The sequence below is a fragment of the Cucurbita pepo genome, chromosome 11 (assembly GCF_057944985.1).
Source record: "Cucurbita pepo subsp. pepo isolate OVF chromosome 11, ASM5794498v1, whole genome shotgun sequence".
Classification (NCBI taxonomy): Eukaryota; Viridiplantae; Streptophyta; class Magnoliopsida; order Cucurbitales; family Cucurbitaceae; genus Cucurbita; species Cucurbita pepo.
The window spans coordinates 3,176,548-3,203,715 of record NC_141808.1 but is presented as its reverse complement, the minus strand read 5'-3'; the positions used below and the strand labels follow the sequence as shown (position 1 = coordinate 3,203,715).

The following is a 27,168-nucleotide window of genomic DNA, read 5'->3' as shown; positions in this document are numbered from 1 at the left end:
TTGTTCTTCTCTTTTTCTTGGTTTTGGTTTTTGAATCGTTCCACCCACCGTGCACCATAGGGAGCGTGTAAGTCACGCTCCATAGTATAAATTTGTTATTTTTGTTTCACATCTGTACGAAGTTGGGTTAAATTTCTCAACTTTTTTAGAATTATTTTATTTTGATCGCCATATTTTAAAAATATTTATTTAATTTTGAACTTACAAAAAATAACTATTTTTTTTCATTTCTTTTTATTTTATTATCAACTACTTTATTCTTTTGGATTTGATAATTTATTGAGTTATCAGAATTTGTATTTAATAGGAATGTATAATGTCTTAATTAATTATTTTGATTAATTCCAATATAAATTAGTGAATAGTATAATATTTATCATCTTAAAATTTAATATTTAATATTCTAGCTTCACAATTATTAAACTAAAAACAATTTTTTTGTGAGATCATATATATATATTTAAAAAATAATAGACGCGTGTACCTCAATGGAATAAGAGGAGCGTGTAACATGCTAACTCGACCGGAGGCAATGAGAAAAACGTTGGTACGTGGGCCCCACTAGTGTAGGGTCGGACGCCTACTATAAAAGTGGTTACAGATTTCAGGGGACTTTCTTCTCTGCCCTAATGAACTGATATCCCACAATCGTACATACGTGAACCCTCCATTTCTTACCTTTCCGTATCGTCCTCCTCTTCTTTTTTCTTTCCTCTTCTCCAATGGCGATCGTGACGATTCTTCAATGAATCTCGTGGACTTCTCGTATTTCTAAATATACTTTCCTCATCGGACTTCTAATTCTTCATTTCCTATCTCGAGCTCTCGCGTTGCCATCGAGCAGCTTGCACTTCGAGAATGGGCGGTGATAATGCCATCACTCTTGAGGAGATTAAAAGCGAGGCCGTTGATCTGGTACGTATTATAAACGCTAAATTTTTTTCTTCTAGTTTCTTCATTGCGATCGCCTGCTATTTTTTCTGCGCTTTGTGTTTGGCTGTCGAGAAAATTAGTTAGAATCGCCGACGAATGAGTTCGGATTATTCTCTCTGTGAATGTTGTTGTTTAACTGGCGGAGAAGATTTACTAGTTGATTGTGATTTGTCTGTGCGATTACTTGCTTTCGTTGATTCGATCGATAATTGTATTCTCGTTGCAGCGGAGTTGAATTATCGATTCCGATGTTTGTTTGTAATAGCTCTCTTAACTGGATCGGTTGCTTTCTTTATACGACTGAAAATTTGGCGTTGAACATTAGGCGGAGAACGACATTTTTCACAATGTAGGGTGCAGACTGCAATTATTTTTAATTTCTCGAGTAATTTTACAGATTTTGAATATTTTGCTAACTTCTCTTTTAACTATCTCCCTAACTTTTTGATTTTTTAAAATTACGAATTTATATTTATTTATTTATTAATTTTTTGTAATTTTAAGAGTATTTTCGAAGAATTTACTCCGTTTTTGAAGACATAACTTGTTTTTATTTTTAAAATTGGCTAATGATTCAAATATTTAGTTTTTTAGAAAAGAAACGAACTCAAATTAAAAAAAAAAAAAACTAAACGATTATAAGATGAGAGCTAAATTATTATTTTTGTTATCTAGGAAAAAGATAGATAGTATATGGAATAAATTTAAACAAGTGATTGTTTTGTTTCCATGTTCTTCCTTATTGGTACGTAACATTACTTTTTAAAGCAGGAAAAGTCAGAATATTGTTTTCTGATGTATTATAAATATTAAATATTGTTGAATTAAAAGAAATCTAGAAGGATTTTACTTTTGTATTAAAAATTAAATATATTCCTCAATGAAGGTCGAACCCTTTTCTGCAATTCCGTAGAACCCTAGCAACATTGTCAAAAAAATTTGGAGTTTGATTTTTGGAAAAGAAACATAGAACAGAGAAATCGGAATTCCCTTTGACACGTCGGATCTTCTTACGCCGTAATTTCGCCGGCGATATGGCGGGCGTAATAGAAACTGTATAAAGCATCCGAAAGTTTTGACGGAGGGGCCAGTTTATTGTGGACACGAGGGAGTCATGAACAGCCCTCTAGGCTTCTATATGATTTTTTTTTTTTTTTTTTTCTTCAGTAGACGAGAGATTTCAACTTTTTACCTCTAAATGGACCATGTCACTTTAACTATATTCATGCTGGTGTGTTTTTGGCATGCCTGAATTTCATAAAAAATGGCATAAGATGGTTATCTTTTTTGTTGCTATTGTTTTTATAATTCTTAATGTGAAAGGCTTCGTATTCCTTTTATAGAATGTGGCTAAGAGAACAAATTTGGATTCAGGACTTCTCATGTGAAACCTATAGCGATTTTCATGAATTATTGTTCTTCTTTCATTTTTTTTTAAACTAGTTTACTTCAAACTCTTGTTTTTCTTTTTTTTTTCTTTTTTTTTTTTTTTTTTTTAATCTTTGAAGTTATAGCTAACTTGAGAACTTTTAGGATGTTTTCGGATGTGGAGGATTTTTTTTGTCCCTTTTTAGAGGGTAGTAAATTTAACCTCTTAGTCAATTACACGTCTTAACTCGTCAAGGACCGCAATTGAAGTTGTAATAATAGAAACGATTTTTCGCATGCAAGTTCACTTGCCACTAGTTGGATCTTATATTTTCACTTGTCAATGGTGGCTTTGATTGTCACGTGACTAAGTGGTGACTAAGTGTGTATTTCTTTGTTTAAATTAAAAAATATATTTATCCAAAATGGTCCATTATTTTAGAATTATGTTTAATGTAGAATGAATATTTGAATCTGCATTTTCAATCTAGGTCTCCGTTGTACCACTTGAAATAATCACTTGAAGTCTTAATTTTGATAATATATTCAAACAGGTTTTTGCTTCGAATATAGTTTTGAAATCTTTGTTACAAGTAGTTTAGGAATATTTTTTATTACGTAACCTAGATAAGGAAATTTGGCATTTCAATCCATTTTCTTTAAGCACGAAGTGTGAGGGGCTTTTATACGGCGGTTGCTTTCTTCTAGTGTTCCTTGTTCTGTTAGATAAACAATGTGCCTTAAGATTTATTCCTCTTTAATTATTACCCACCATATATGTGTGTGTACTTCTAGCAAAAGGCCCAATTCTCGAACTCAGTCAAAGATATTGGAATCGACCAGTGGCCTACTAAGTTGAAGCTAGCCTCTTAGACTTTTGTTATTGATATTGTTAATATCTCAATGGGGTTTCGCAATGGACGGTATGATAATATGGGCTGGATGAGAAGGAGTTTGTGAACTATATATGTTTATCGCCAAATGGTTAAAGCCTGTGCGAGATGACATGCAAGCCCAAACACGAGCAATGAAGGCTTTCAAGACTGATAAAGTTTATACGAAGCAGTGGCCTGTGTGCATGGCTTGTTTTCACAGTATTCTTAAAGTATTTATCAGACTCATAGTATAAAGAAAACTATATTAGTACAACCTTGTTAAGTACCTCTCAGCCTCACTATTAACAGTCTAGTTATCAAGTTTTGTTCGCTTGAATTCATTAGAGTGGTTCAATGGTATTAAATGTTAAGTGGCATATGTTGTTATCTGCAGGAACGTATTCCAATAGAGGAAGTGTTTGAACAGTTGAAATGTACACGAGAAGGTCTGACATCGGAGGAAGGAGCCCACCGGCTTCAACTTTGCGTTCATGTTCTTACTTCTATAACTGAATGCATTGGCATGATAGATAGATTCATGTTGATGCGGGTTAAATTCCAACTTTCTCCAAACCATAGGGATAGAATTTGAAATTTAACCTTTAGAAGTGAATTTTCTGGTGCAATCATAAGAGTTTGATCGACCAATATAATTATACAGACTAATCCCATTTTCTATCAAATTTGTTGAAGCGAAAGTGTTATGTTTTCTTGATGCTCTCTTTTGCATTGTGCAGAACACAAATGTGAATTCGTGGAAGGGCTGAAGGAAAGGAAGCATATGTGTGCAATGACAGGGAATGGTGTTAATGATGCACCTTCTTTAAGGCAGATATCGGAATGGCTGTTCCTGATGCTACTGATGCAGCCAGATTGCTTCGGATATTGTCGGTACAGAACCAGGATTGAGTGTAATTGTTAGTGCGGTACTCACCAATAGGCTATTGGTTAGGAATTGGTTAGGAATCACGGATCTCCACCATAATATGATAAGCTCTCATGGCTTTGCTTTTGGGCTTTCCCAAAAGGTCTCATACACATATTTTTTACTTATAAACCCATGATCATTCCCTAAATTAGCCCATAGCCAACCTGGGACTCACTCTCAACAATCCTCAATGCTATTTTCGAGGGAATGAAGAATTTCACGGTTTGTTCAGTTCTTTTTTTTCCCAAGTTCTTTTTTCGATTTAGGTTTATTTATGTTTTGACATCAATAGTCTGCCTTGATCATTGCACAGTGATTTAATTATTTTTCATCTTCGGCAGATTTATGCAGTTTCAATTACCATTCGTACAGTGGTAAGTGATTGTAAAATATGTAGCGTTCTATTTGTTGAGCATTGTTGGGAGGGAGTTTCACCTTGGTTAATTTAGGGAATGATCATGGGTTTATAAGCAAAAAATACATCTCCATTAGTATGACATCTTTTGGGGAAACCGAAAGCAAAGTCATGAGAGATTATGCTCCAAAATATCATATAATTGTGGAGATCCGTGATTCCTAACACTCTTTCTTCCCACAATCTTTCAATATTGCAGCTTGACTTGATTTGGAAGTTTGACTTTGCTCCCTTCATGGTTTGAATAATGTAGGCATCATTCTGAATGACGGTAAATTCACAGGAATGGAACTTCATCTCATATATTACGTCTAGAGAGAAGCACAATGGGCAGAAACACAGAGGAGTCTACATGGTCTACAACCACCTGAAAACTCCAATCTCTTTCATGAGAAAAGTAATCATATGGAGCTTTCAGAGATCGCAGAGACAGCCAAGCGCCGTGCTGCTGAGGTTGCATGGTCAGTATTTGCATTTTCTCTCTTTGCATTTTCTCTCTACCCATGGCACATTTACCTTCATTTTTATTTCTTTTATTTTACATTTTGTTGTTATTTTTAGATTTTATGCTCGTTTTCTCTCAATTTTCTTATTAAGGTTTTTACTGTTCTTTAAAAAAATATTTGAACTTTTGTTTTTAACTTATCTAAATAATTAAGAAAGAAACTTTTTGAGTGATAGCAATTCTTCCATGAACATGTTCAAGGGAAAAACTAGTTACTACTACAAAAATCTCACTTAATTTCAGTAATAATGTCCCTAAATACAAAATTAATAATGTCCCTAAATACCCTCGTTTCTATTACCGAATAGGGTGACTTATTTGATTTATGATGTCTGACATAAAACTGATTTCACTATTTCACTCGGTAAAATTGCTAATTCATTTACTCTCCTATAAAAGACTCAATTCAATTAAGCTGTTTTATCTTCTGGGGAAATGAATCGATAAAAGGCGAGGGAGGATGCAGTGAAGCGAAAGGTTAAGATGAGTAAAGTTGGATATAATACAATAAAACTACGACATACAATAATGCAAACCTTAAATGTATTCTTTGCTCTATACATCTGGATGCCATCGACAAAAGAAAAGAATCATTTAGTTATGAGCCTACTACTTCAATTTGTGATTTTCATGTCCTTACCAAATTCCTGAATACTCGCTCTAAGAGCTGGGATGGATTTCTACCAATAAAATCCTAATCAGTCACACAATAACGCCACTAATCTACGATCAAACCTCTGATGTAACTTTGTACAGTTCCGCAAATCTCCAGGAGTTGCTGAAATACTATTATGATGATTGAGGTTTTGGCGGAAACATCTGTTGTATAGCTTGGGGCAAATTCAACACAATCTCCGCATATGCTGATATGGGAAAGTGATATATCAATAATATGTTACGGTAACTGGGTGGCTAATTTAAATTGAAAATAATTGCCAAACCTTCTGGTAAGCTCATGGTTCGTAAAGCATCCTCTGCGTATGATAGACGAGCTGGAATAGGATGACTTACAGTTCCTCCTCCATTTTCCTTTTTGATGCTCAGGGTTGATGATGATGAATTTGCGGTATTTTTCTTAATCTGAGGCATTGGCCATGCAAGCACACTTATTTTAGTCGGCAGCACAGAGATAAGATCAGCATACCTCAGACTCACAGTCACCGTGCTGGAAACAAACACAAAAGTCTTAAGTTAAACTAGATGTTAAGGTCCAGTTAGATAACCACTTTGATTTTAAAATAATCATAGTTATATATATAAAAGACATCATCACAATCCCAGAAAAATTTTGAAAAAAAAAATAGTTTTCAGAAAATATGTTTTCATCTTTTGAATTTGACTAAGAATAATCTCCTTTTCGTAAATTTAACTATCAGAGCCTAAGTAAATGTATTGAGAATTTCAGTTTACATTTTCTTTAAAACATTTATAGGAAAACGGTTTATGGTGTATAGCCGAAGATAAAGAGAGTTAAACTCAATCTATCAAACTGAGTTAAGTGCACTAACCAGTCAGAATCATCGAGCACAAATTCAATCATATGGAATGGAAGGCTATGATACAACTCTCTGATCTGGTTTCCATACAACTCCTTGATAAGCCGAACCTGAAAGATTTATGAACACAAATGTAAAACTTCTCCTTGTGAGTACAGAAGATGCAACCTACAATAAAACATAATTTCAAGCAAGAACAAAACTGAAAACCAGAGACCACAAGAAAACACAAGGATGCTTCACCATTCTACAAATTCATCATCTTTTCCAGTAACTTCCCAAGTTTTATGCATTACATAAAAATAAAGTTGTACGCAATTTCAGAATAAATCGAGGATATCAAGATTTTCCTCTTTCATGTGGTTTCTGCTTCTATCTCAATTCTGGTCCTGCCGGTTAAAGGTGCTTCAGGAGGTATCAATCTCGAACTCAGTAGACATGAACTTTGAATTTCGCAAAATGATTGATATTGGTATAAAAATCATTGGTGGCGGTGTCTTTTGTAAGTCTTTACGCAAGTGAGGAGTGTTTTTTCCTCCATTTTTTATTTTAATTTTATTCATACCAAATGCTCATCAAATAATGATAATAATAGTACCAGACCAAAGAACAAATTCAAGTCGAAGAAGCCCCAAGATTTAGACTTTCTTTTTCAATTAGTGGCAAGCTGGAAAGCTTGCTTCCATTCAAGCTTTTTTTTTTTTTTTTTTTTTTTTCGTAGCTATACAATTAAGAACTCTTAAGTACGAGTTCTTATAGGTTGTGCACGACAACATAAAATTCTCTCCTACAATCATAACCGAAAGAAGTTGGTGTACTAAAGCATAACCAACAGATCAGGTAATGCCAACATTTCTATTTGCCAAGAAAAGGTTAAAAGCATCCTAGAAAATTCTAATTTTTCTAGTAATGTTTGTCCATGTGTGATGATTTTGACCTTCTCATACTAAATGGTAAACCAATTACTGGGATAATAATTCTACTTTAACGCTATCTTCACATGAACATGCACAGGAGTCTGCTATGCGTAGGCAACAGTATGCTAAGTTTAAAAATCTCAAGTCATTGTGGAAAGATAATTTTCTTATTTCTTACCTGTTCCCTTCTATCCACATAGGCCTGCAAAAGTTCTCCAATATAATCAATAAATTTCTGCAGGATCAAACCATCAGAGATGACGTGTCAAAATCAATTTATTTGCACTAGTCTCAAATCATCAAAGCAAATCCAGGCAACCAACTCTACCATTGCATTAGAGGAGAGAAGATCGTTCTCAGATTCTCGTACTGGCAGAAAGAACGGAATTGTGTGCTCTAGGACAGTCATCTTTTCAAGAAATGACTTGCTTTCAAGCACGCAATGGTAAAGTTCACAGGGCTCACCTGCAAATTATTCAACTAGATGATTTTACTCACAAGGCAAAAAATATTTTACAATCGTGAATAACATAATGAATGATCATACCACCAAAGTAAAAATCAATAGCATTAAGCAGTTCAATGGTCAAAATATTTACCATACATAAAATTCAAATTTCCCTACAACAAGGAAAAAAATGTAATAGGAGTTCTGTGCAATTCAAGCCCACATACTAGCACGCATGATACATATACTCGCTCACATAAAATTCAAGTTCCGTAGCTACATGAAAGCATGAAGTTAGAGGAGCACACGCAAAATATGAACCACAATATTTACTGTAGCATTAGGTTCAAGTTTCTAAACAACATACAAAAATGAAAGTGGCCCACAAAAGCTCTCATCGAGAACCACTTTTCATCTAAGCCTCCAGGGTGCCTCCCCTTGAATAGGCAAGGACCCTTTTATATGGAACACACTTGATGAAGTGCTGAAGCACAGCGCCTCAATGCTTCAGTAATTAATTAGTTTATATATAATAATATGATTGTTGTAAGGCTTTCACCCCCTCAAACTTCTAATATATGTCTCCCTCTCTCTTCCATTTTTCCTACCTCTCCATCTCTTAGTTCATTCCATCTCACACTCTCACTCTCTTTTTGCCTCTCTCCCCTCATCTTACTCTCTATCTGACTCTCTCCATATCACTCTCTCTCTCTCCCCCTCTATCTACATCCCGCTAGAGAGGAGAGCAAACCAGGAGAATGGAGGGAAAAAAAGCAACACTATCAGGACTATCAATTATGTGGATTGTTCTACTGTGTTTTTGAGAGGGGACTCTGTGTGTTGGTACCTCTCATGTTTAATATAAACACAAATTTGTTGGAATAAAAAACCCTCTGAACTGTGGAATTCAGGACACTAAATATGAGCATTTTTTCAACACATAAAGATTCTGAGTCAAGATTATACCCCAGAAAATTGACGTATGCAGTAGCTTTCAATTATAATTGGAGTTCTACTAATTCAACTTAAACAAGCAAAGGTCTGCAAAAATCTGTATGCGCATACTTGTGTTGATTAAGTAAAATCTTACTGATCATGGGGTCTAAAATAACCATGTCATCATATTTCAGAATTAATACAAGTATCAGACTCATACACAACATTCATTTTCTTTTTCTTTTGCTGAAAGAATCATAGCATGGATCAAAACCAATGGCTATTACAGATTTTTATTTTGTTTCACGAGTTAAATATCAAAGAAAATTACGTGAAAGAATCAAATTACCTGCGAAAGATGTCTCATATTGTATGCCAATCCTCGCACCTTCCAAGCAGCAAATAACCTGTTCAACCAAAACCATGCTCATATTCAAATTTAAATGCACCGTCTGAAAATAATTTCTTCCGTACATCAATGGCATGCTATCATCTAGAACAGCTATTCACGTTTAGTAAATAATTGTTTTACAAAGGAAAACACTTTCATTAATAACTCAAAGGAGTAAAATATAACCGGAGACAAGGTATCAACCCACAAAATCACAAGGATTATAAAAAAAAACTCCTCTTGCAGGAATTAATTTAAAAATAAATAAACCACGCTTGAAAAAAAGTTGGAAACTAAACTCCAAAGAGAAGCCTTAAATCTAATGGACTCTCACATCGAATTGTTCCCTCTGAACTTGCCCAGGAAAAGTTCTTAAGAACCCTTTCAGTCAACAGTTCTCACATTCCCAAATCCCACATACATCTTGGAATTCGAAAGAACCATAAAACTGCATAGACAAAGAAAACGTACCTTATTTCCAACTTTATAGGTGATTTTTTCCAGTGGCAACATATCGGCATCCTCAGGCATGGCTTTTCTCTCTGCCTCCATATGAACCTGATGAAGGAGGACAGTACAATAAGCATTAATCATCTACAACATTAATCAATGTATTGGATATGCATAGACTAACTTTGGGCGTCAATCATCCTTTTAATTTTCTAAAATGAATGTGAAATATGAAAAAAGAAATCAAAATAAAATTTCATGATTTGATGTCATACCCGCTCTCTTATTGTTGCTAAAAGTCCATCATTCCATTGTTCACCATCCAAATATATTTCTGCGCAACAAACAAAAAAGAGGGTGAAAAGCCACTTAACTTCCTAATCCTATCTAACTCCTCTTATTTATCTGATACCATGCCAAATTAACAAGTGAAAGTAAAGACAATCTCGGAAAACGAAACAGAAAAATTACCTTGATTCTGAGATGCTCTAGCAGCTTCAAATTCTTTTTGTAAGCGCTCAAATATCATCTTGTCAGAGTCCCTATTGTTAAGTATTTATTATTAATATTTTAGAAATCACTACTTATATGGTGTAAAGCACGAAATAATAACCCATATGAGTGAAATAAATCTGAGTAAACATAATACGGCTGACTTCATAGACATGTTGATCTCTAGCTAATATACGCAGATAAACATATTGATCTCATCGGCCTATCCACAACCCACGTTTCTTTTCACATACCCAGACCCCAGTACTGATGTCAACTAACATAGTTTATAAGCATGCATCATGCATGAAACAGCAACATACTAGGAGTTCTAGATAGCACGTACATAAGCTGCAAATTTTAGCAGAAAAATCTTATTTTATGAGTCATGTGCAGCCTATTATTTTCTCCAAACCAGGACTCTTAGGAAACAAAAAACGCTGAAAATCATTAATTTTTCCAAATATATATACATATATATATATATATTCCATAGTATGCCTATTTATAAGTCATTTGATTCTTCTTTTAATGGAAACCAAATTACAGAGAGTGAAAGAACAAGGAATAAAGGGAGACCCACAAAAAGAAGGGACTCCAGCATAAACGGAAGAACAGGAACTCACAGGGAAAAACACTTTTGATAATTAAAAAAAAATGGATATTTACAAGATAAATTTGAATAGGGAGCACAAAAAGCAGCATATGCATCAATTTACAAGTCAATAAATATATCATAAGTTGAGGGATAGCATGAAAAGAATCTAAGGAGCATCACTAAGCTTTTATTAAAAGGAAGAAGATATCAAAGTCTAGCTATGTTATTTCCATCCAAATTTCAATAATCCTAAAAATAAATAATCATAAATAAATAAACCCCCACATTGTTCAACTATTCACAATTAAGCTGAGGCAACCATAACTACTTCGAAGATAGCCCACCTGGAGAGACGCTCTGTCAATTCACTGTGCCTTTTGAGGACATTTGAAACTGCAAAAGAGCTACTAATAAGTGTAGCACTAAGTTATAGAAACTAGAAACTTCGCTACTTAATTAAACAATAAAATTATGTAAATAAAAACTTGAAAAGAACAGGAGAGAATAAAGTACATCTTGCTCGTGTAGTCTCCAATCTAATATCTTCATCTTGCAGACCACTCTGTCACAGAGAAAGAGACATTAAAATAATTCAAGGAAATATTCAACCCATGACAAAAATTTACTCTGTCAAGAAAAAATGAAAAGGTGCAGAGAAGATAAACAAAACTCAGAACCAAATATCACAAAAAGAAGAATGAACTTGCACCCAACATAAAAAATAAAAATAATAATAATAAAAAGACAATAAAGAATTAGAAAATAACTATATATAGATGACATAAATAAAAAGAATGGCCCCAACCCATATAAATTTAAAACATATTTAGTAGGACAAACATTTTCATAATACAACTAAACAACACAGCAAACAACGAGTTATGAGCGGATCACAATATAGATATTGGCCAAAAACCTTCATAGTATGTGCAATTCAAGTTAGCCATGGGCTTCACTTACACATAGATGTAAGAAAAGAACAAAAAAAGAACAAAGTGCATGTTGCCTCAACAACTCTAAGACAATACTAATGTGAGGTTAGTGCATCTGAGATGGATTAGTCTCCACTCTTGACAAAAAGTAACAAGAACAAGAGCCAAGAAAAAGAACAAGCTTAAAGCAGCAAAATTGTTGACGTTGCATATTGCTCCCCCTTCTAAATGGTTAGGGTGCTTCCCCTTATAACCAATTTTTTGTGGCATAAGATTGAATGAACAAGCATGGCAGCCTTCTTCCACAAGGCCTTTAATCTTGTTATCGGTGGACTTACAGAAATCCCCTAAAAACCAAAAAAAAAAAAAAACTATAAACAACAAAAATGCTCATAACACAACTCCTCAATGACACCAAATTTTCTTCAGTTTTTCCTTCCATGTAAGTTCAGCACTTGTCATCTACAATTGAACACCTAATTACCAATAAATAATAAAAGGAAGATGCATGGCACTAGTATTCTTAATACTGATCCACAAATCTCTAATGCAAAGAGGCATAGATATTCCCATACACAACATGACACCAAGACATGGGCATGGCAATGATACTAAATATTTTTCTTTTAAGTATAATTCATTTTCATACTAGAAGGAAATTCAAAGACAATAAGTTTATGCACTATATGCTTAAAAAGTGGGTTTGATGTATTATGCCTTCAAATTTTATCATTGTTGTCCTATATCACTATAATACTAAATATGTCTACTTATTAGACTTAATAAGTGTTTAATACATGTCAAACAAGTATTATCATATTAAAGCTTTGCACCTAGTTATTTTGAGTTAACAAAAAATCCAATACATGTCCCACAAATATTCGGCAGTCCGACATATGTTAAACACATATATATTACCCAAATTAATATATTAGTGGTCCTTAGCTCTAATGTCGGCATAACTAATTCACTAGAAATAGCCACATTTGCTCTCATTAGCCAGAAAACAATTATGTAACAGTATGCATTGTACCTAGACAATAAATTAGACCAAGAAAAATGGAGCTCTAAATGGCACTTCTGAAGATCCTGAGAGGTGAAAATGACTGCATGGATCTCTACTTACATTTACAACAACAGGAGGGTAGTTCTAAGAGAAAAGCTTCAGTTCCAGTCCTAAAGACTTAGTATCTCATTTCATTTTTTAATTCTGAAGAATATTTGCAACTGTCTGATCAAATAACCACAACTCTACAAACAGCACTGCAAACTAAGTGTCATTAGTTTGAATTCCTTTAACCGTGTTTCAATTGGTGGTTTTTCATGATGCCTTAAGGTAATTTTAATTGTTCAACTATAGGTTATTATCGTGAAAAATGGACTTAGAGTTTTAGCCACTAATGTATATACATTTTAAATGCTTTCGATTTATTGCCGCTCAACCTTTTCAAACTACAGCATAGAAACAATGAGCCAAAAAGGACATTGCCGAGAATGCAATTGAAGATAATAATTAACAAACAAGCTGAGAAACCATAGCTAATTAACTACTAGAAGCAAGATGACTACACTTTCGCAGATTACTTATTACTGTCATCTCCTGGAAAATCGCAGCCTGATCCTAAAGCTAAAACGACGAAATCATTTAATAATCTATAAGCATAGAGATTATCCTATATTTACCATCAAACCGTATCCAACTCATATAAATCACCACAACACATACTGAACGTCCAATCCTAATTCCTACCGCCTCATGAAGAAATCAGAATCAACAAGAATTAGACTCTCGCAACGCCAGATTCCATCCAAAAACCTAATCTCTCAATGTCTACTTCATAGACGTAGTTTCGGAGTCATCTCGTTATCAAATGAACAAAATAATAAACACAGATGCCGTAAACATACCTTGCGAGAAGATTCGCCAGCGTGTGGATTCCTTCTCACTTTCTTCTTGATTGATTCTTCGATGTCGCTCTCCATTCCTCAAATCCGTAACAAAATCGCGACGAAAACAAAAAAAAAAAAAAAAAAAAAAGAGAGAGAGAGAGAGAGAGAGAGAGAGAGAGAGAGAGAGAGAGAGAGAGAGAGAGAAAAGAAGCTTCGCACTTGGCGCCCAGTGAACTGCAGCAAATTTTGGGCGGGTTTTCCCGGCACGTAAATTAGGGCTTTGAAATATACCCGCCGTTTGCTTTTCGGGATACCCGCCGTTTTTTTTAGATTACAATTTCGATATGAAAAAACGAAAATTCAAACATCCACATACAACCAATTTAATTTTAAAATAATTTACCATTTTCTATTTTAAATTAATTAAAATTATATTAAATTTTTAAAAATAAAATGTTTTTAATCTTTTAATATAAATTATTTTTAAAAATAAAAACTATCCATTAATTTTTTTTTATATCATAATATTATATATAAATATTATTACTAAAATAAATGAAAAGGGTAATTTTCGAAATTATTGGAAAATTCATGATATAATTTTAATTACATAATTTAAAATAAATAAATAAAGGAAGCTGTTGAGGAGGTAGTGAAGAAGAAGAAGGGGAAGAGGAAATTGCAGATTATGGATAGCTATGGAGAAGCAGACCTCGAAAATTAATCAGAAAAAAAAAATTAAAATAAAAAGTAAATTATAAGAGAGAGAGAGGAAAAGAGGAGAGAGAGAGAGAGAGAGAGAGAGAGAGAGAGAGGTTGAAGGACAGAGAGAGCAAACGAAAGTTCGAAGCTCCGAAGATTCGAACTGAGCCACTCAGCTTCAATTTCTCTTCAATTTGTCGAGTTCGTCGAAGGTCAGAGTTGAAGCAATCCCTATGCTGTTGTTGTTCAAATGCTATTGAGCTTAGTCGGCGAGATTCAATGTGCTTAATATCTCTGCAATTTGTGCTCTGTTCACACTATTCAACTTCGCGGAACTCACTGATCTCTTTCTTTGACTGCGAAATTCCGTGTTTCGAACTTCCGAGGTTGTGAATTTTGCTCAAGGAATGATGTGTTTGTATTGGTTTGTGGACTCAATACGCGTTTCTCGGTAGTTGTTGAGTTTTTTTTCCCGTGTTCTGAACTCGAGTTTGTTTGTTTCGAAGTTAGGGTTTTGATTTGCGATTGTTTTGTAATAGGTTTGATTTGGTGTTTGAAAATTTGGCGGGATTGAGTGAGCCATGTAGTGAGTTTAACTTCTAGGGTTGTGGTTTGAGAAGTTGCGATTCGGAGTTGCATTCTGTGCTTTGTAGCTGGGAAAGGAAAATGATCAGTTGGAAATATGATTGCTGCAATTCTGTTGAAATCCATTTCGGGATTTACTTGATCTGGTGGGGATGAATTTTAGGAATTTGCTCAAATCATGCTGACTCTTGTAGGTTAACCTGCATTGACTGATATGTGGAAGTGAAAATTTTGTGTGTTTTTTCTTGTTCTTGTTTCGGTGAACTTGAATAGTGACTGTGCTTCTCTCCGTGTCTGGAATTGAGTGATTTGTGAAGGGTGTGTGAATCTGTCTGCTGAGAAATGCAACCTCAGCAGAGCTTGAGAATTGACTTGTGTGAATTGAAATCTCAAATAGTGAAGAAGCTCGGAACTGATCGGTCGAAACGGTACTTCTTTTACTTGAATAGGTTCTTGAGTCAAAAGCTGAGTAAGAATGAGTTTGATAAGTTATGTTGTCGTGTACTTGGGAGGGAGAATCTTTGGCTGCATAATCAATTGATACAGTCAATTTTGAAGAATGCTTGTCAAGCTAAGGCTGCACCACTGATACCTGCAGCAGGCTATCCGAAAACTTCGACGCAAGCTGCAAAAATTTCCCCTGTCATAGAAGATGGGAATGAGGATGGTGGAGCTGTTTTTCCTACTTCCACTCAAGGTATTCCCATTTGGTCCAATGAAGGTTTTCCTGTGTCCCCAAGAAAGTGCAGGTCTGGGATACGCGACCGCAAGCTCAAAGATAGGCCGAGTCTACTTGCGCCAAACTTGAAGGTTGAATGTATCTCACCTCAATCAGCATGCAAGGAAGATGGCAGCTGTAGGATCATGTTGGATAATGGCAATGCAACTTCGTGTGACTATCAGAGACCAGTGCAGCATCTGCAAGGAGTTTATGAACTACCTGAAAACAACATTGAGGCTAGAGTTCAGCGACCATCAGGGAAGCAAGTTCTACAGATGCAGGTTGAAGGAACCAAGGTTGAAGACAGGGAAGAAGCGAGACAGTCAAATCGATCAAGTTTACTTCGGAGTCGATTACTTGCACCTCTTGGTATTCCTTTTTGCTCAGCTAGTATGGGCGGGGCTCACAAAACAAGGCCTGTGGATTGTGGGGGCAATTTTAGCTTCAGTGATATGGGTCATTTGTTGGATACTGAGTCGTTAAGACGACGCATGGAACAAATTGCTGCAGTACAGGGCCTAGGCAGTGTTTCTGCAGATTGTGCTAATATTTTGAACAAGGTGTTGGATGTATATTTGAAGCAGTTAATCAGGTCTTGCGTTGACTTGGTTGGAGCATGGCCTGCATTTGAGCCTGAGAAGCCTCTTGCCCATAACCAGCAAATTCAGGGGAAGGTTATCAACGGCATGTTGCCAAATAATCAATTACACAGGCTACATAGCAATGGAAATGGAGAAGTTGTGCACGAGCGCAGATTACACTGCTCGATATCGTTGCTCGACTTCAAGGTAGCAATGGAGCTTAACCCAAAGCAACTTGGGGAAGACTGGCCTCTGCTACTGGAGAAAATTAGTATGCGTGCATTCACGGAATGAAAAGACTGATATTTCTGTTTATCCCAACATCGGTTTGGCTCACCTGTCACGGTTCACACGGTCCAGTGGGGTCGAGAATGGATCTCAAAGACCTCTCAGCTCTTCTCAATTGTGAGTACCCATATTGCTCAAAACTTGATAAAATCTCTGGCTTGCAAGTATGACAAGCAGATCAAACATCAAACGGACGTTTGTTCTTAAGAATCATTTAACTGTGACTAAGCTTGGATGCTGTCAGTCAGAATCCCCATCAGTGATGCTTCACATCTCGACAGGCTGCAGCCATGATTCAAGGATCTCAAGCTTTTCGTGTAAATTTGATCATCGAGGAAATATACAAAATTTTGCAGAGATACACAGTTCGTAGCTTGGTGAGAGGTAATTACTGGTGCAAGAACTTAGTGTTCCTATTTGTGTATTTAAATCTTAGAATTGATTTGATTTCATATGAATAACTCATCAACAGACAACAATCTGCAGATAGTATCCTCTGTATTTCATGCTTCTTTTTTTCTTTGTTAGATAGAAAGATGCAGATGCTATAAAATGATATAGCATTTCCATTCTCTAAAGATCTGTGTCCAAAATGTTCCACATTTATAATGCAACAGTCAGCCACACTTCGATTCTGCTTCAACTTTTGTTTTCCCTTGGTTGTTTCTAATAAAACTTCTTTGCACATGTCTCATATTCCCAGTTCTTAGTGGTTCTATCAACTGTTCTTACTCCAATCCAGGTATTTAGGTAGAAACTAGTATAGAAATCCAGGGAAAATACAAAGAAAATGAAACTAGAATAGAAATCCAGGAGCGAAAAGCAGCCTTAGTTCTTACTCCTTTCAAAACAATTTAGAAAGTTCAGTAAATGAACGTACTGAGAATTGAAAAGGACGGTTGAACAAGAGGAGAGATTTCATTCACAGATTAGACTGAGTTTGGACTTCTAAAGCCAAAGGCTGGCCTGTGCTTATTAAGTGTAAATAGAACAAATTTGCTATGTACAATAAATCTTGGGTGAAGGGAGAAGATTAATCCTCCTCCTCTTCTTTTATCTGTTGGACTCAATCAAACAAATTATGAAGGCAAAGCCGAAGCAGGTTCCTCCACAGATGCTTTGCATATGGGGCACCAGTTCTTCAGCTGCAGCCACTGTTGTATACACCCTTCATGGTAAGTATGCTCGCATCGCAGCATCCCGACTTCATCTCCATTTGAGTACTCCTCCTGTAATTAAATAGAAGTCGAAACACCTCGTTACTTAACTGCTTGAAGAAGTGTGGATTTCAGATTAAAAATGTGAATGATCAAGAAACTCGGGTAGTTTTGAATATGGTTTCGTCCTTGTATGTTTGGCCTCTGAACTTTTAGCCATTTTCAACAAAGGTTTGAGGTTCCTATCAACCAACGAGGTTGCCTATTATTTAGGTTCCTATTCCTTCCTCTCCTCTTAAACTACACATATCTCTTATAAGAGAGACATCTTGTTTGAAATGGTATAGCATCGCAAACTCAATAGAGGTTTTATGGTAAAGACCAAAACTATGAGTGGAATGGGAGTTGAAGCATTAAAATTGACATTATTTTGGAAGCTTTGTTTCTTTTTTTTATACCCTAACGCATCTTACAAAAAAAAAATCATCAAATTTGGCACGATTTTAGACCAAAAATGTTCAAAAGTTGAGATTCTAGAATAGAAAACAGCTGAACTTTGAACCACAATGTTATCCGGTTATTTTATACATTACCATAATGTCAGATATATTGGTAAATGCACGCAAATCCTGACATTATGGTAACCTATAACATAACTGGAGAACAAATTAGTTCCCTGGCACACATTTCAGGTATTTTTGCAGCCTCAGTTCCAACATTCTCAAAGCTAAGCTTAAGTATGGTTGATTCGTGGCTATTTTCCCTATTGGTTTAGTGGGTATTTTCCCTTTTTGGTTTCTAACTTTATGGTATAACCAGAGGTTCAGAACAAGCAGCTAGTGTAAACAGACCTGGCAGATACAGCATTTGACGCCATCCTCGTACTCACTGCCACCGGCAATTGTATCCTCTGCATGTGTAGACTGATATATGCTTCTATTCAAGCATTGTGACAATGCTTCCTCAGTAACTGCTGTACTCACAGTTCCCATTCTCTCTTCTAGAGCGAGTAATTCCTGTCAAGCATCACAAAATAGTTGATAAGTACAAATACAAGAACAGCCGACACAACGCACGGTTATGAGTAGTATTATATATGCTAAAACACAACTCCCCGAAGGAAACTTAGAACGATTTTTTGCGTAACGAGAAGAAATGATTCATTATAACATCAACAAGGCAGGAAAGATGAGACAGATTTGGATACAATTGATCTGAAAGGGAGCAACACAATATTTCTAAAGAAAACAGCATACCTCATATGACATGTTATCGATATCGAGCCTCATGTCTCTATGCTGGTCGTAGACGTTTAAGCCACTAAGGAAAAGGTTGGTCTCTAAAAGAGTTGCTTGCTGCAGGCAAAATTAGATGTTAGCTCAAACTGAATTGAATGAATAAAACAAACAAGACAAAACATCAGGAACTGTCTACCTCATATGTTAGCTCTTCTTCGTGTTCAATCCTTTCAAGCGCCAACAATACCTTAAAAAGCAAGATGCACCTTTTTAAATTAGAGACGTGTACTAGACCGAGAAAGTGAAGTATTCTTTTGATAGATCTTCACAAAATAAATTGCAATATATGGAAATGTACCTCTGCAATAACATAGTGCCGAAAGCTATCTCGAGTTGTTAAAGAGCGAGTCAAACTGATTTCTGCAGGACTAGCAGGTCTATGACTAAGTATATTCTCATTCATACTATCTGACCTTCTGTAAGAAATTGGGTGATCTGAAATCAACTCTGTCGAGACTTCATGTGCATTATTATCAACAGAGCTTTCAGGTTGATGGTCTTGCGACTCCTGATAGATCGTGGACCGGGACTCGTGCAAAGATGTACTGTTTCTGTCGGGTCTGTTGCTTTGTGATCTTGCTCTTGACGTCCCATTAATTGATGTCCTAGACCGAACTGATGCAATACCATTTTCCCTGTTAGAAGTTCCATTTTTGGCTGCTCTTGAACCAGATATAGAAACGCCATAACCAGAGCTAGTAATCCTTCTTTCTGAAGATGATCCGTTCATTTTCTTTCCTCTTGTAGAGCTACTTTCCGCTTCAGAATTCCTTTTCTTTGCTGTATCCTTCAGTTTACTAAGATTTGGATCTGATGAAGAACAACCCGATGAGATGACATCAGATATCGAATTACATCTGAAATTTCTCAAGGTATGCCTACCTGCACCACCACGTGATGTTGGGCGAGAACTTTTAGACCCCATCAACACAGAAGAACTTGCCAGAGTGTCTTTATTACGCATTCCAGAACCTTGATTGAAATCCCTTCGTCCTCTTGTGTTCGGAGCAACACTGGAGCTTCGTGGTTCCATCACTGTGTCATCGGTGGAATCGGAACTTTTAAGACTAACATGAAGACCTTTTCGTATCCTTTCATTTGATGGGATGCCTTGTGAAATCTCTGAATCATCCTGAGTGCTACTAGTTTCTGAAGAGTCTGTTTCTAACTGGGTCGGTCGTTTTCTCTGAGTTTCAGCTACAGATTTCTTGGAACCTCTAACAGCATAGTAAGTTCGAGAGGAACTTCCAGCTATTTCTTTGCCACTTGAAGAGGTTCGAAAAGACTGCAATGGAGATTTAAGCTTCTCTGAATAGCTACTCCGCGTGCTCTTTGGGGAATTTAGTCTGCCACTGCAGCCAATTCGGCTACAATATTTACCATCTTGGTCTCTGCTATTTGCAGTATCTCTCATAACTGCACTGGGTCCCCTTCTGGATGTGTATCCATTAGCAACTCTTTTACTAGGGTATTCATCCATCTACAATAAATTGCAGGTGCTTCAACACTGCAACAACCAGCTCCAATGTGAGAAGTTGAAAAAAAAAAAATTACGAAGTCAAGCAGGCAACTCAGGAAACAAAGTGGATGAAGAACAAACCAGTGCAAGCTGCAGTCCAATTTTCAAATAATAGCATATAATTTGAATACAATCAATAATAACAACTTGTCAAAAGTCATCGTGGCCGGGACGAAATCAACAGATATAATTGTAGAGTATTGAAAGGTATTGTTTCTCAAATCCAAATAAATACTGCTTAGCTTCTTTGCTCTAAGCCTCGGTCGAAACTAAAGCTACAACTATGACCTAAGAAACACAAACACTTTAATTTCACTAGCGTGTCTGTAACAGCCCAAGCTCACCATTAGTAGATATTGTCCTCTTTAGGCTTTCCTTTATGGGCTTCCCCTCAAGGTTTTTAAAACGTGTCTGTTAGGGAGAGGTTTCCACACCCTTATAAAGAATGTTTCGCTCCCCTCACCAACCGATGTGGGATCTCACAGTGTCAATGTTCAACATGTGTCAAAGACTTGGACACTCCGACACTTGTTGAACACTCATTAGCACAATAAACGTGTAATTTCCGTGTTCATGTCCTAGATTTTAAAACAATGACGTGTGACCGTGTCCGTGTCGTGTTATATCCATATCCGTGCTTCTTAGACTATGACTAAATTGTGTAACATTCAAACATCTTTTCATCTTTTAAATAAATAGGTATAAACATAGCAAACAAGACAAGAAACTATCCTAAGTTTCAAATCCACAGATATTATTCCACCATGCTCCTCTCCTCCAAGAATTACAATCTAGAGCATCCATGGCAATGAATCAACCCAATCTTCAATAACGATGATAGCAAAAACATCAATAAGAAGGTCATCCATGATACAGAAACACTTACTTGGGTATGAACATAAACAAATAACTTAGCACTTCCAATAAAACAAATTTAATTACGGTCTATTTTAATATGAAGTTGATCAAATCAATCCAAGTAAGTGAACAAAAACGGGGATAATTTGATTAAAGTCAAAATACAAAGAGGAAAACCAAAAGAAGCAGAAGAAAGGTAAAGGAATCTGCATGTCAGGTGCTCGAAATCCATCCCCACAAAAAGTGAAGCCTGTAATTTTTTTCCCCAGTATAAAGTTATTCTTCATTGTTCTATACATAAAGCTCACTTCATATTCAAAAACAAAATAGCTCAGTGATTTAAGGGCTTGAAAAAACTATGACAAAAAAGAAAAGAAAAAAAAAACCAAGATTAGTTTACAGCTTCAGTTTACACCCCATAAGAAAATTCTTGAACAAAACTGAGTGACGAACAATCCAATATTCCAAAAATAGGAAAGAACAAGCCTAATAGATTTCACGAAATTCAGAATTAAGCTGATGAGAACAGAGAATCAAATTCATGTCAGAACTACCAGAAAGTGGTCTCGTAAGGCCAAAAAAGGATTCAAAGAACAACACCTAAATCCCAAAACACCATGAATTCGACAAAATAGAAAACTGAATCAACTCTTATTGGCATCATCTGAGAATCGCTCACCATGACAAAATCCGAAACATCAATCGAAGCAAGAAACGGAACTCATAATTCAAAAAAAAGGGAAAAAAAAAAAACACAACAGTGAGGCTTATAATCAATCCTCTACCTGGTTTCGTCGTGGTACTGCTTAGAACAATCCAAGCGAGGAAGAACTAGAGAAGCTTAAGAACTATATTCCGCGAGGGAGGGAGGGAGGCTTCGATTTCTAAGAGAAATAGATGAAAAAAAGGGATGAGATAGGTGCAAAAACGTGTACGAATGATCCGAGGGCGAAAGCCTTTGTCGATTTGCAATCCCAATACAATCAAATCAACGATAATTCATTGGAAGAAAAGAAAAATAAATGGAAAAAGAGGAGGCGAGAAGAGAACAGAGGGAAAGAAAACGGAGGCGAACCGAAGAACTCTATAGTGGTGCCGTCCAAATACCAATAATAATAATAAATAAAATAAAATAAAATAAAAAATAGAGCGAGAGAAGAGGAGAGAGAGAGGAACTGGGGAAATATGAGCCGTTGGATTGAGATCAAGAATCAATGGCTGTGAACGGCTGCAACGTCATCTTCAAAGAGGCTCCATTTTTGTGGACCGGAAGGAACAGAGACGCTCTGCCCCACCTCACCAGCTGGCCCGCCTACCGCCTCTTTCTTTTTCTTTTTTTCTTTTTTTCTTTTTTCCTTTTTTTCTTTTTTTTTTTTTCCTTTTTTTCTTTTTTTATTTTATTTTATTTTCCTTTTGGGTGGCTTTTAGCCTCTTATCTAATCCTCTTCTTTATTTTATTTTTAGGATTATTCCCCTCCTCCCTTTTCCTTTTTTGGGTTTTATTATTATTATTTATTTATTTATTTATTTATTTACAACACTAAATTATATATTATATTATAATATAAATAAAATAAAATATATAACGACAGATGTTCAAATTCTTACTCGAAATCTATAATATTATATTTTAGATAAATATCAATTAATTAATATTATCTTTTTATTTTTACTTCTTCGTCATTTTTAAATTTCACGTATATTAATTTATACTTTATCGTAAAAATTAAAAAATTCTTAGATTAATTTGCAGTTTAAAATTTACCATACAAAATTTTTAATCACGAGCATGGCACGTGTCTTCAAGTAAATTTACTTAATTTCACACACTTAGGGACAAACATTAAATAAATGTTTACAAAACTTTGATTAAGAACATACAAAACGGTAATTTTGATTTTAAAAATAAAAAATTTTAATCTTTTAATTTTTTACTTCTGAAATTTGATTAAAATTAATAATATATATATATATATATATATATTAAAAATGTATCTCGTTATTAATAACTTTTTTTTTCTTTTTTTAGTATTTTTTTTTAATAGTGAAGAATAAATATTTTAAAATAAAATTTATTTCTTATACTAAACAGATTATTTATTTAAAAAATAACTATGTTAAAAATCTTTTTTATTTTTTACTTTTATTTAATTTTATTTTAGTCTTTATATTTTTAATAAATCTTATCGGTATATAAAAATAAAAAATAAAAAAAATCAGCCTATTTGTATATAAATTTTGGGAAATTATCACTATAGTTATTTTATAATTAATTTTAAATGACTAATTTTAAGATATATAGTAAATATATAAATAATATATAAATATTTAAAAATATATAAACCAAAATAAAATAAAAACCGAACAAAAACGGTAAGAAGTGTATAGAAAGCAAGTGAAGAAACGTTGCAAAGCCTTTAAATGTTGGATGGAAGTTAATGCATGTTTGTCAAAATTTGGTGTAATTTCACGTGCCAAACGCGTGTACCATAATTTACCAACTATATATATATTTTTATTTGTTTATTTATTTATTTATTTATTTATTTATTTATTTATTTATTTATTTATTTATTCAGCATAATTATATTTGTATACAATAAAAGCAACCCACATTAATATATATGATTACAGTTCCATTTTTAGGGAGGGAAGCCCATTTCTTGAGGAACAAGAAAGGAGAAGGATATCCCTTTCTTAAGAGAAGCATAAAGAATATTCACCATATTTCTACCCATCATGGTTATAACATTATTTTTGCCTCTTTTAACTAAGGTAAAAACCTAAAAATACGACTGTAGTCACCGAGCATGTACTACTCGAGAAGTTTCTAAGTTTGTACGTAGATAACATCTTCGTGATTTTTTTATTACTTTTCTAAGAAACTTTTACGTTCAACAACATGTAGTGTCGAGAATTCAAACTTTTAACCTCTTGATCAAGATAGGTCAAGAGTGCATGTTTTGCCTTATCCTTAGGGTAACAACGTCTTATTTTATTTTTGAAGATCGAACACAAAATGTAAGATCTCACATCGATTGGAGAAAGGAACGAGTGCTAGCAAGAACGTTGTACCCTGGATTGTCAGATCTCACATCAATTGGAGAGAGGAACGAGTGTCAGAGAAAACACTAGACTCCGAAGTAGGGTGGATTGTGAGATCTCACATTGATTAGAGAGATGAACGAGTGTCAGCGAGGACGTTGAGCCCTGAAATGAGGTGGATTGTGAGATCCCACATTGGTTGGAGAGGAGAACAAAACATTTCTATAAGGGTATGGAAACATCTCCTTAACAGACGTGTTTTTAAAACCACCTTGAGGGAAACCCCGAAAGGAAAAGCTCAAAGAAAACAATATTTACTAGCGGTGGGTTTGAGCTGTTACACAAAAAAATTAAGATAAACCCACTCAATATCTATACTCGAGCATCAATTACACTTACACAGTAGTTTATATCTAAAATAGACAGTATCATATTCGGCCCGATACTCAATTTTTAAAAAGATAGGTAAAAGGGCATAGGTGGGACATAAAATAAGGTAGGTAGTATGATTAATAAGCATATAACAATTTGATTAAATGGTCTATTTTGGCTGGAAAGCGGCAACCAATTATTATTAAGATGGCCAAAGTTGTTTCCCACTTTACTAATTTTGGTACATTTGTATATATATATATATATATATATATATATATAACTCAACCTGTTACAATATATTATTTAAAAAATGAAAAAAAAAATGTAATAAATAATATAAGTACAAATATAGTTTGTGAAGGATAACGGGATTGGGACTTGACATGACTTGGTGAGATGATCAAGGCACGAGTTTTGGCCTTATATAAAGTGGCGTAACGGAATCAAATTATCTCAAAAAAAAAACTTAGGATAAGATCACATTTAATTTATAATATCAAATAATTAATCAATCTTATACTATAAATTTTTTATTACAATATATGTCAATTTCAGCCAAATATTTATATTGATTTTATAAATTTAATAGAATTAATGTGTTTATGATTAAGTGGGTTAGACGTAAATTATCATCTGGTTTAAATAATTATTTATTTAATTTTTTAATAAAATTATTTTAATAGTTTGTAATGTCCTACAAATTAAATCCATTTTAGAAAAAAATCAATCAAAATTAAGTATATAACGTATTAATTTATTATTTAATAAATTTGTACTAAAATAGTTAAACTGGTCATTAATTTAATTATTATATATAAAATTTAAAATTTAATAACTTTGGAATTATTAAACATTTTTAATAGCAGATATAAAATTATAATTTTTTTTTAAAATCAATTTAGGGACTAAGTCTAAATTAACCTAAAAACTATTAAACCTAAATTAACCTAATTAACCTAAAATTAATTTAGCAAGTCCAAGCTAAACGCAGTTAAGATATATCTTCAAATTTAAAATTATCTAGATAGAAAATTAAGTACATAATTAATTTTATTATATATTTTAAATTTATATTCATTATATTTCAATTATAGAATTGAGTGTGATGAATTTATACATTTTTTTAAGATTAAATTCAATTATTTAAATGGTAAATCTTTTTGGAATAGCTGGAATTATTTAAACCCTAATATTTGAATTGATATTTGCTAACTATTTTTTAAAAATTATATATTCAATTTAAAATTTATTTTTAAGAGTGATTAGGATGAAATTAAATAAAATTAAAATAAATATATGAGACAATAAAATATTTTTAAACTTAACTTTGAGTTGGTCCAATTTTTTGAGTCTACTAAATGGGTTGAGTTCATCGTATTTTCTGGGTCACTAAGTTTTTTTAACATGGTTATTCAAGTTTCTCCCGTGATGAAATCAGGTCGCTACATGTTGATCGAAGACAATTGAAAACAATCAACTCAAAACTTGAAATGATCCCTGTTGCTAACATAGCATGATTTATGCCCAATTCGAGATGAGCAAATTAAAGAAAAAGCTTTAAATCTTAATTTTGTAAGTAATTTTATTTTAATGGCCTATCAAACAAAAGAAAATTAAGAAAATTGGTGAACGGACAAATGGCAAAAAGGTCAAACAAATAATCATATAAATAAATAAATAAAATATAAATATATTATTTTAATTTATTTTCCTCTCTCATACGTGATGCCTACTAATTACTTTGTGGGGAAGCACTGACGTATGGAGAAAATTCGTTTATTTCAATGCTTTATATATATATATATATATATATATAGTTAATAGGGACTGAAATGAAAATTAAAAATTTTAGGGACAAAATAAAAAATACTTCAAAAAAATGATACTAAATTGCAACTCAATTAATAAATAAAGAAGTTATTTAACTTAATTTTTTAATTTTAGCTCGAGATTTAATGTTATGTTGGACAAATTAAAAGTTTTAATATAAATTTATTAACTTTTATATTATTAAATTTATGTTTTTTTTTTAAAAAAAAAAAATCATAATTTTAAATAAGATATCAATTATAAATTATAAGTTAGTAGTTCCATATTTATTTTTACCGTCCAAAATTTGAACTCCAAAATAGTTAATATATCGATGTTGATATTATAATATTTTAATTATGAACATATCAATAAAATATAAATATTAATATTAACGGTTATTTTCGTAAATATATGAGTCATTAAGTTATTTGTGATTATATTCATATTAATAATTAATCAATCTTTTTTTTTTTTTAATGTATTTTGAATTTTTATATGTTGATGTCAAACCTAAACGTTTTTTTTTTTTTTTAATATTTAAAAATGTCAATGGGAATTTTAATTAAACAATAATAATTTTCATTGATGAAATTTTCAAGATGGAATATGCCTTCATGAAATTAACAAAAAGAATACTTAAAAAAAAAATTATT

General features: G+C 33.7%; 4 protein-coding genes across 8 annotated transcripts; 2 read left to right on the top strand and 2 right to left on the bottom strand.

Moving 5' to 3' along the window:
• The first annotated feature begins 490 nt into the window (after positions 1-490).
• Positions 491-5,213, top strand: LOC111805421 (ATPase 8, plasma membrane-type). Of its 4 annotated transcripts, XR_002816669.2 has the most exons (5): positions 491-915; positions 3,571-3,622; positions 3,914-4,326; positions 4,446-4,478; positions 4,773-5,213. XR_002816669.2 is itself a non-coding variant. In XM_023690518.2 (4 exons), exons 1-4 carry the CDS (start codon positions 859-861, stop codon positions 4,786-4,788), a joined length of 279 nt encoding a protein of 92 aa, XP_023546286.2. In that variant the 5' UTR covers positions 491-858; the 3' UTR covers positions 4,789-5,213. The 4 variants fall into 4 exon arrangements, 3 of the variants coding, with proteins under 3 accessions (XP_023546286.2, XP_023546285.2, XP_023546284.2); XM_023690518.2 differs by lacking the exon at positions 4,446-4,478 and having other exon boundaries at positions 3,914-4,067; XM_023690517.2 differs by lacking the exon at positions 4,446-4,478 and having other exon boundaries at positions 3,914-4,102.
• Positions 5,214-5,508: 295 nt separating this feature from the next.
• On the bottom strand, positions 5,509-13,917 carry LOC111805418 (centromere protein O). The gene is made up of 12 exons (XM_023690511.2): positions 13,593-13,917; positions 11,266-11,314; positions 11,097-11,145; positions 10,134-10,204; positions 9,938-9,996; positions 9,684-9,770; positions 9,171-9,228; positions 7,766-7,902; positions 7,616-7,672; positions 6,533-6,630; positions 5,966-6,189; positions 5,509-5,887 (listed from the first exon to the last, which is right to left on the bottom strand). Exons 1-12 carry the CDS (start codon positions 13,665-13,667, stop codon positions 5,814-5,816), a joined length of 1,038 nt encoding a protein of 345 aa, XP_023546279.2. The 5' UTR covers positions 13,668-13,917; the 3' UTR covers positions 5,509-5,813.
• A 502-nt stretch (positions 13,918-14,419) lies between these two features.
• LOC111805335 (uncharacterized) lies at positions 14,420-17,094 on the top strand. Its single transcript, XM_023690366.2, has one exon. The coding sequence runs from the start codon at positions 15,204-15,206 to the stop codon at positions 16,455-16,457; it is 1,254 nt and encodes a 417-aa protein (XP_023546134.2). The 5' UTR covers positions 14,420-15,203; the 3' UTR covers positions 16,458-17,094.
• Positions 17,095-17,350: 256 nt separating this feature from the next.
• LOC111805334 (uncharacterized) lies at positions 17,351-22,388 on the bottom strand. Of its 2 annotated transcripts, XM_023690365.2 has the most exons (7): positions 22,069-22,388; positions 19,789-20,413; positions 19,205-19,716; positions 19,043-19,093; positions 18,865-18,963; positions 18,460-18,624; positions 17,351-17,680 (listed from the first exon to the last, which is right to left on the bottom strand). In XM_023690365.2, exons 2-7 carry the CDS (start codon positions 20,384-20,386, stop codon positions 17,531-17,533), a joined length of 1,575 nt encoding a protein of 524 aa, XP_023546133.2. In that variant the 5' UTR covers positions 20,387-20,413; positions 22,069-22,388; the 3' UTR covers positions 17,351-17,530. The 2 variants fall into 2 exon arrangements, with proteins under 2 accessions (XP_023546133.2, XP_023546132.2); XM_023690364.2 differs by having other exon boundaries at positions 19,205-20,413.
• Positions 22,389-27,168: the final 4,780 nt, after the last annotated feature.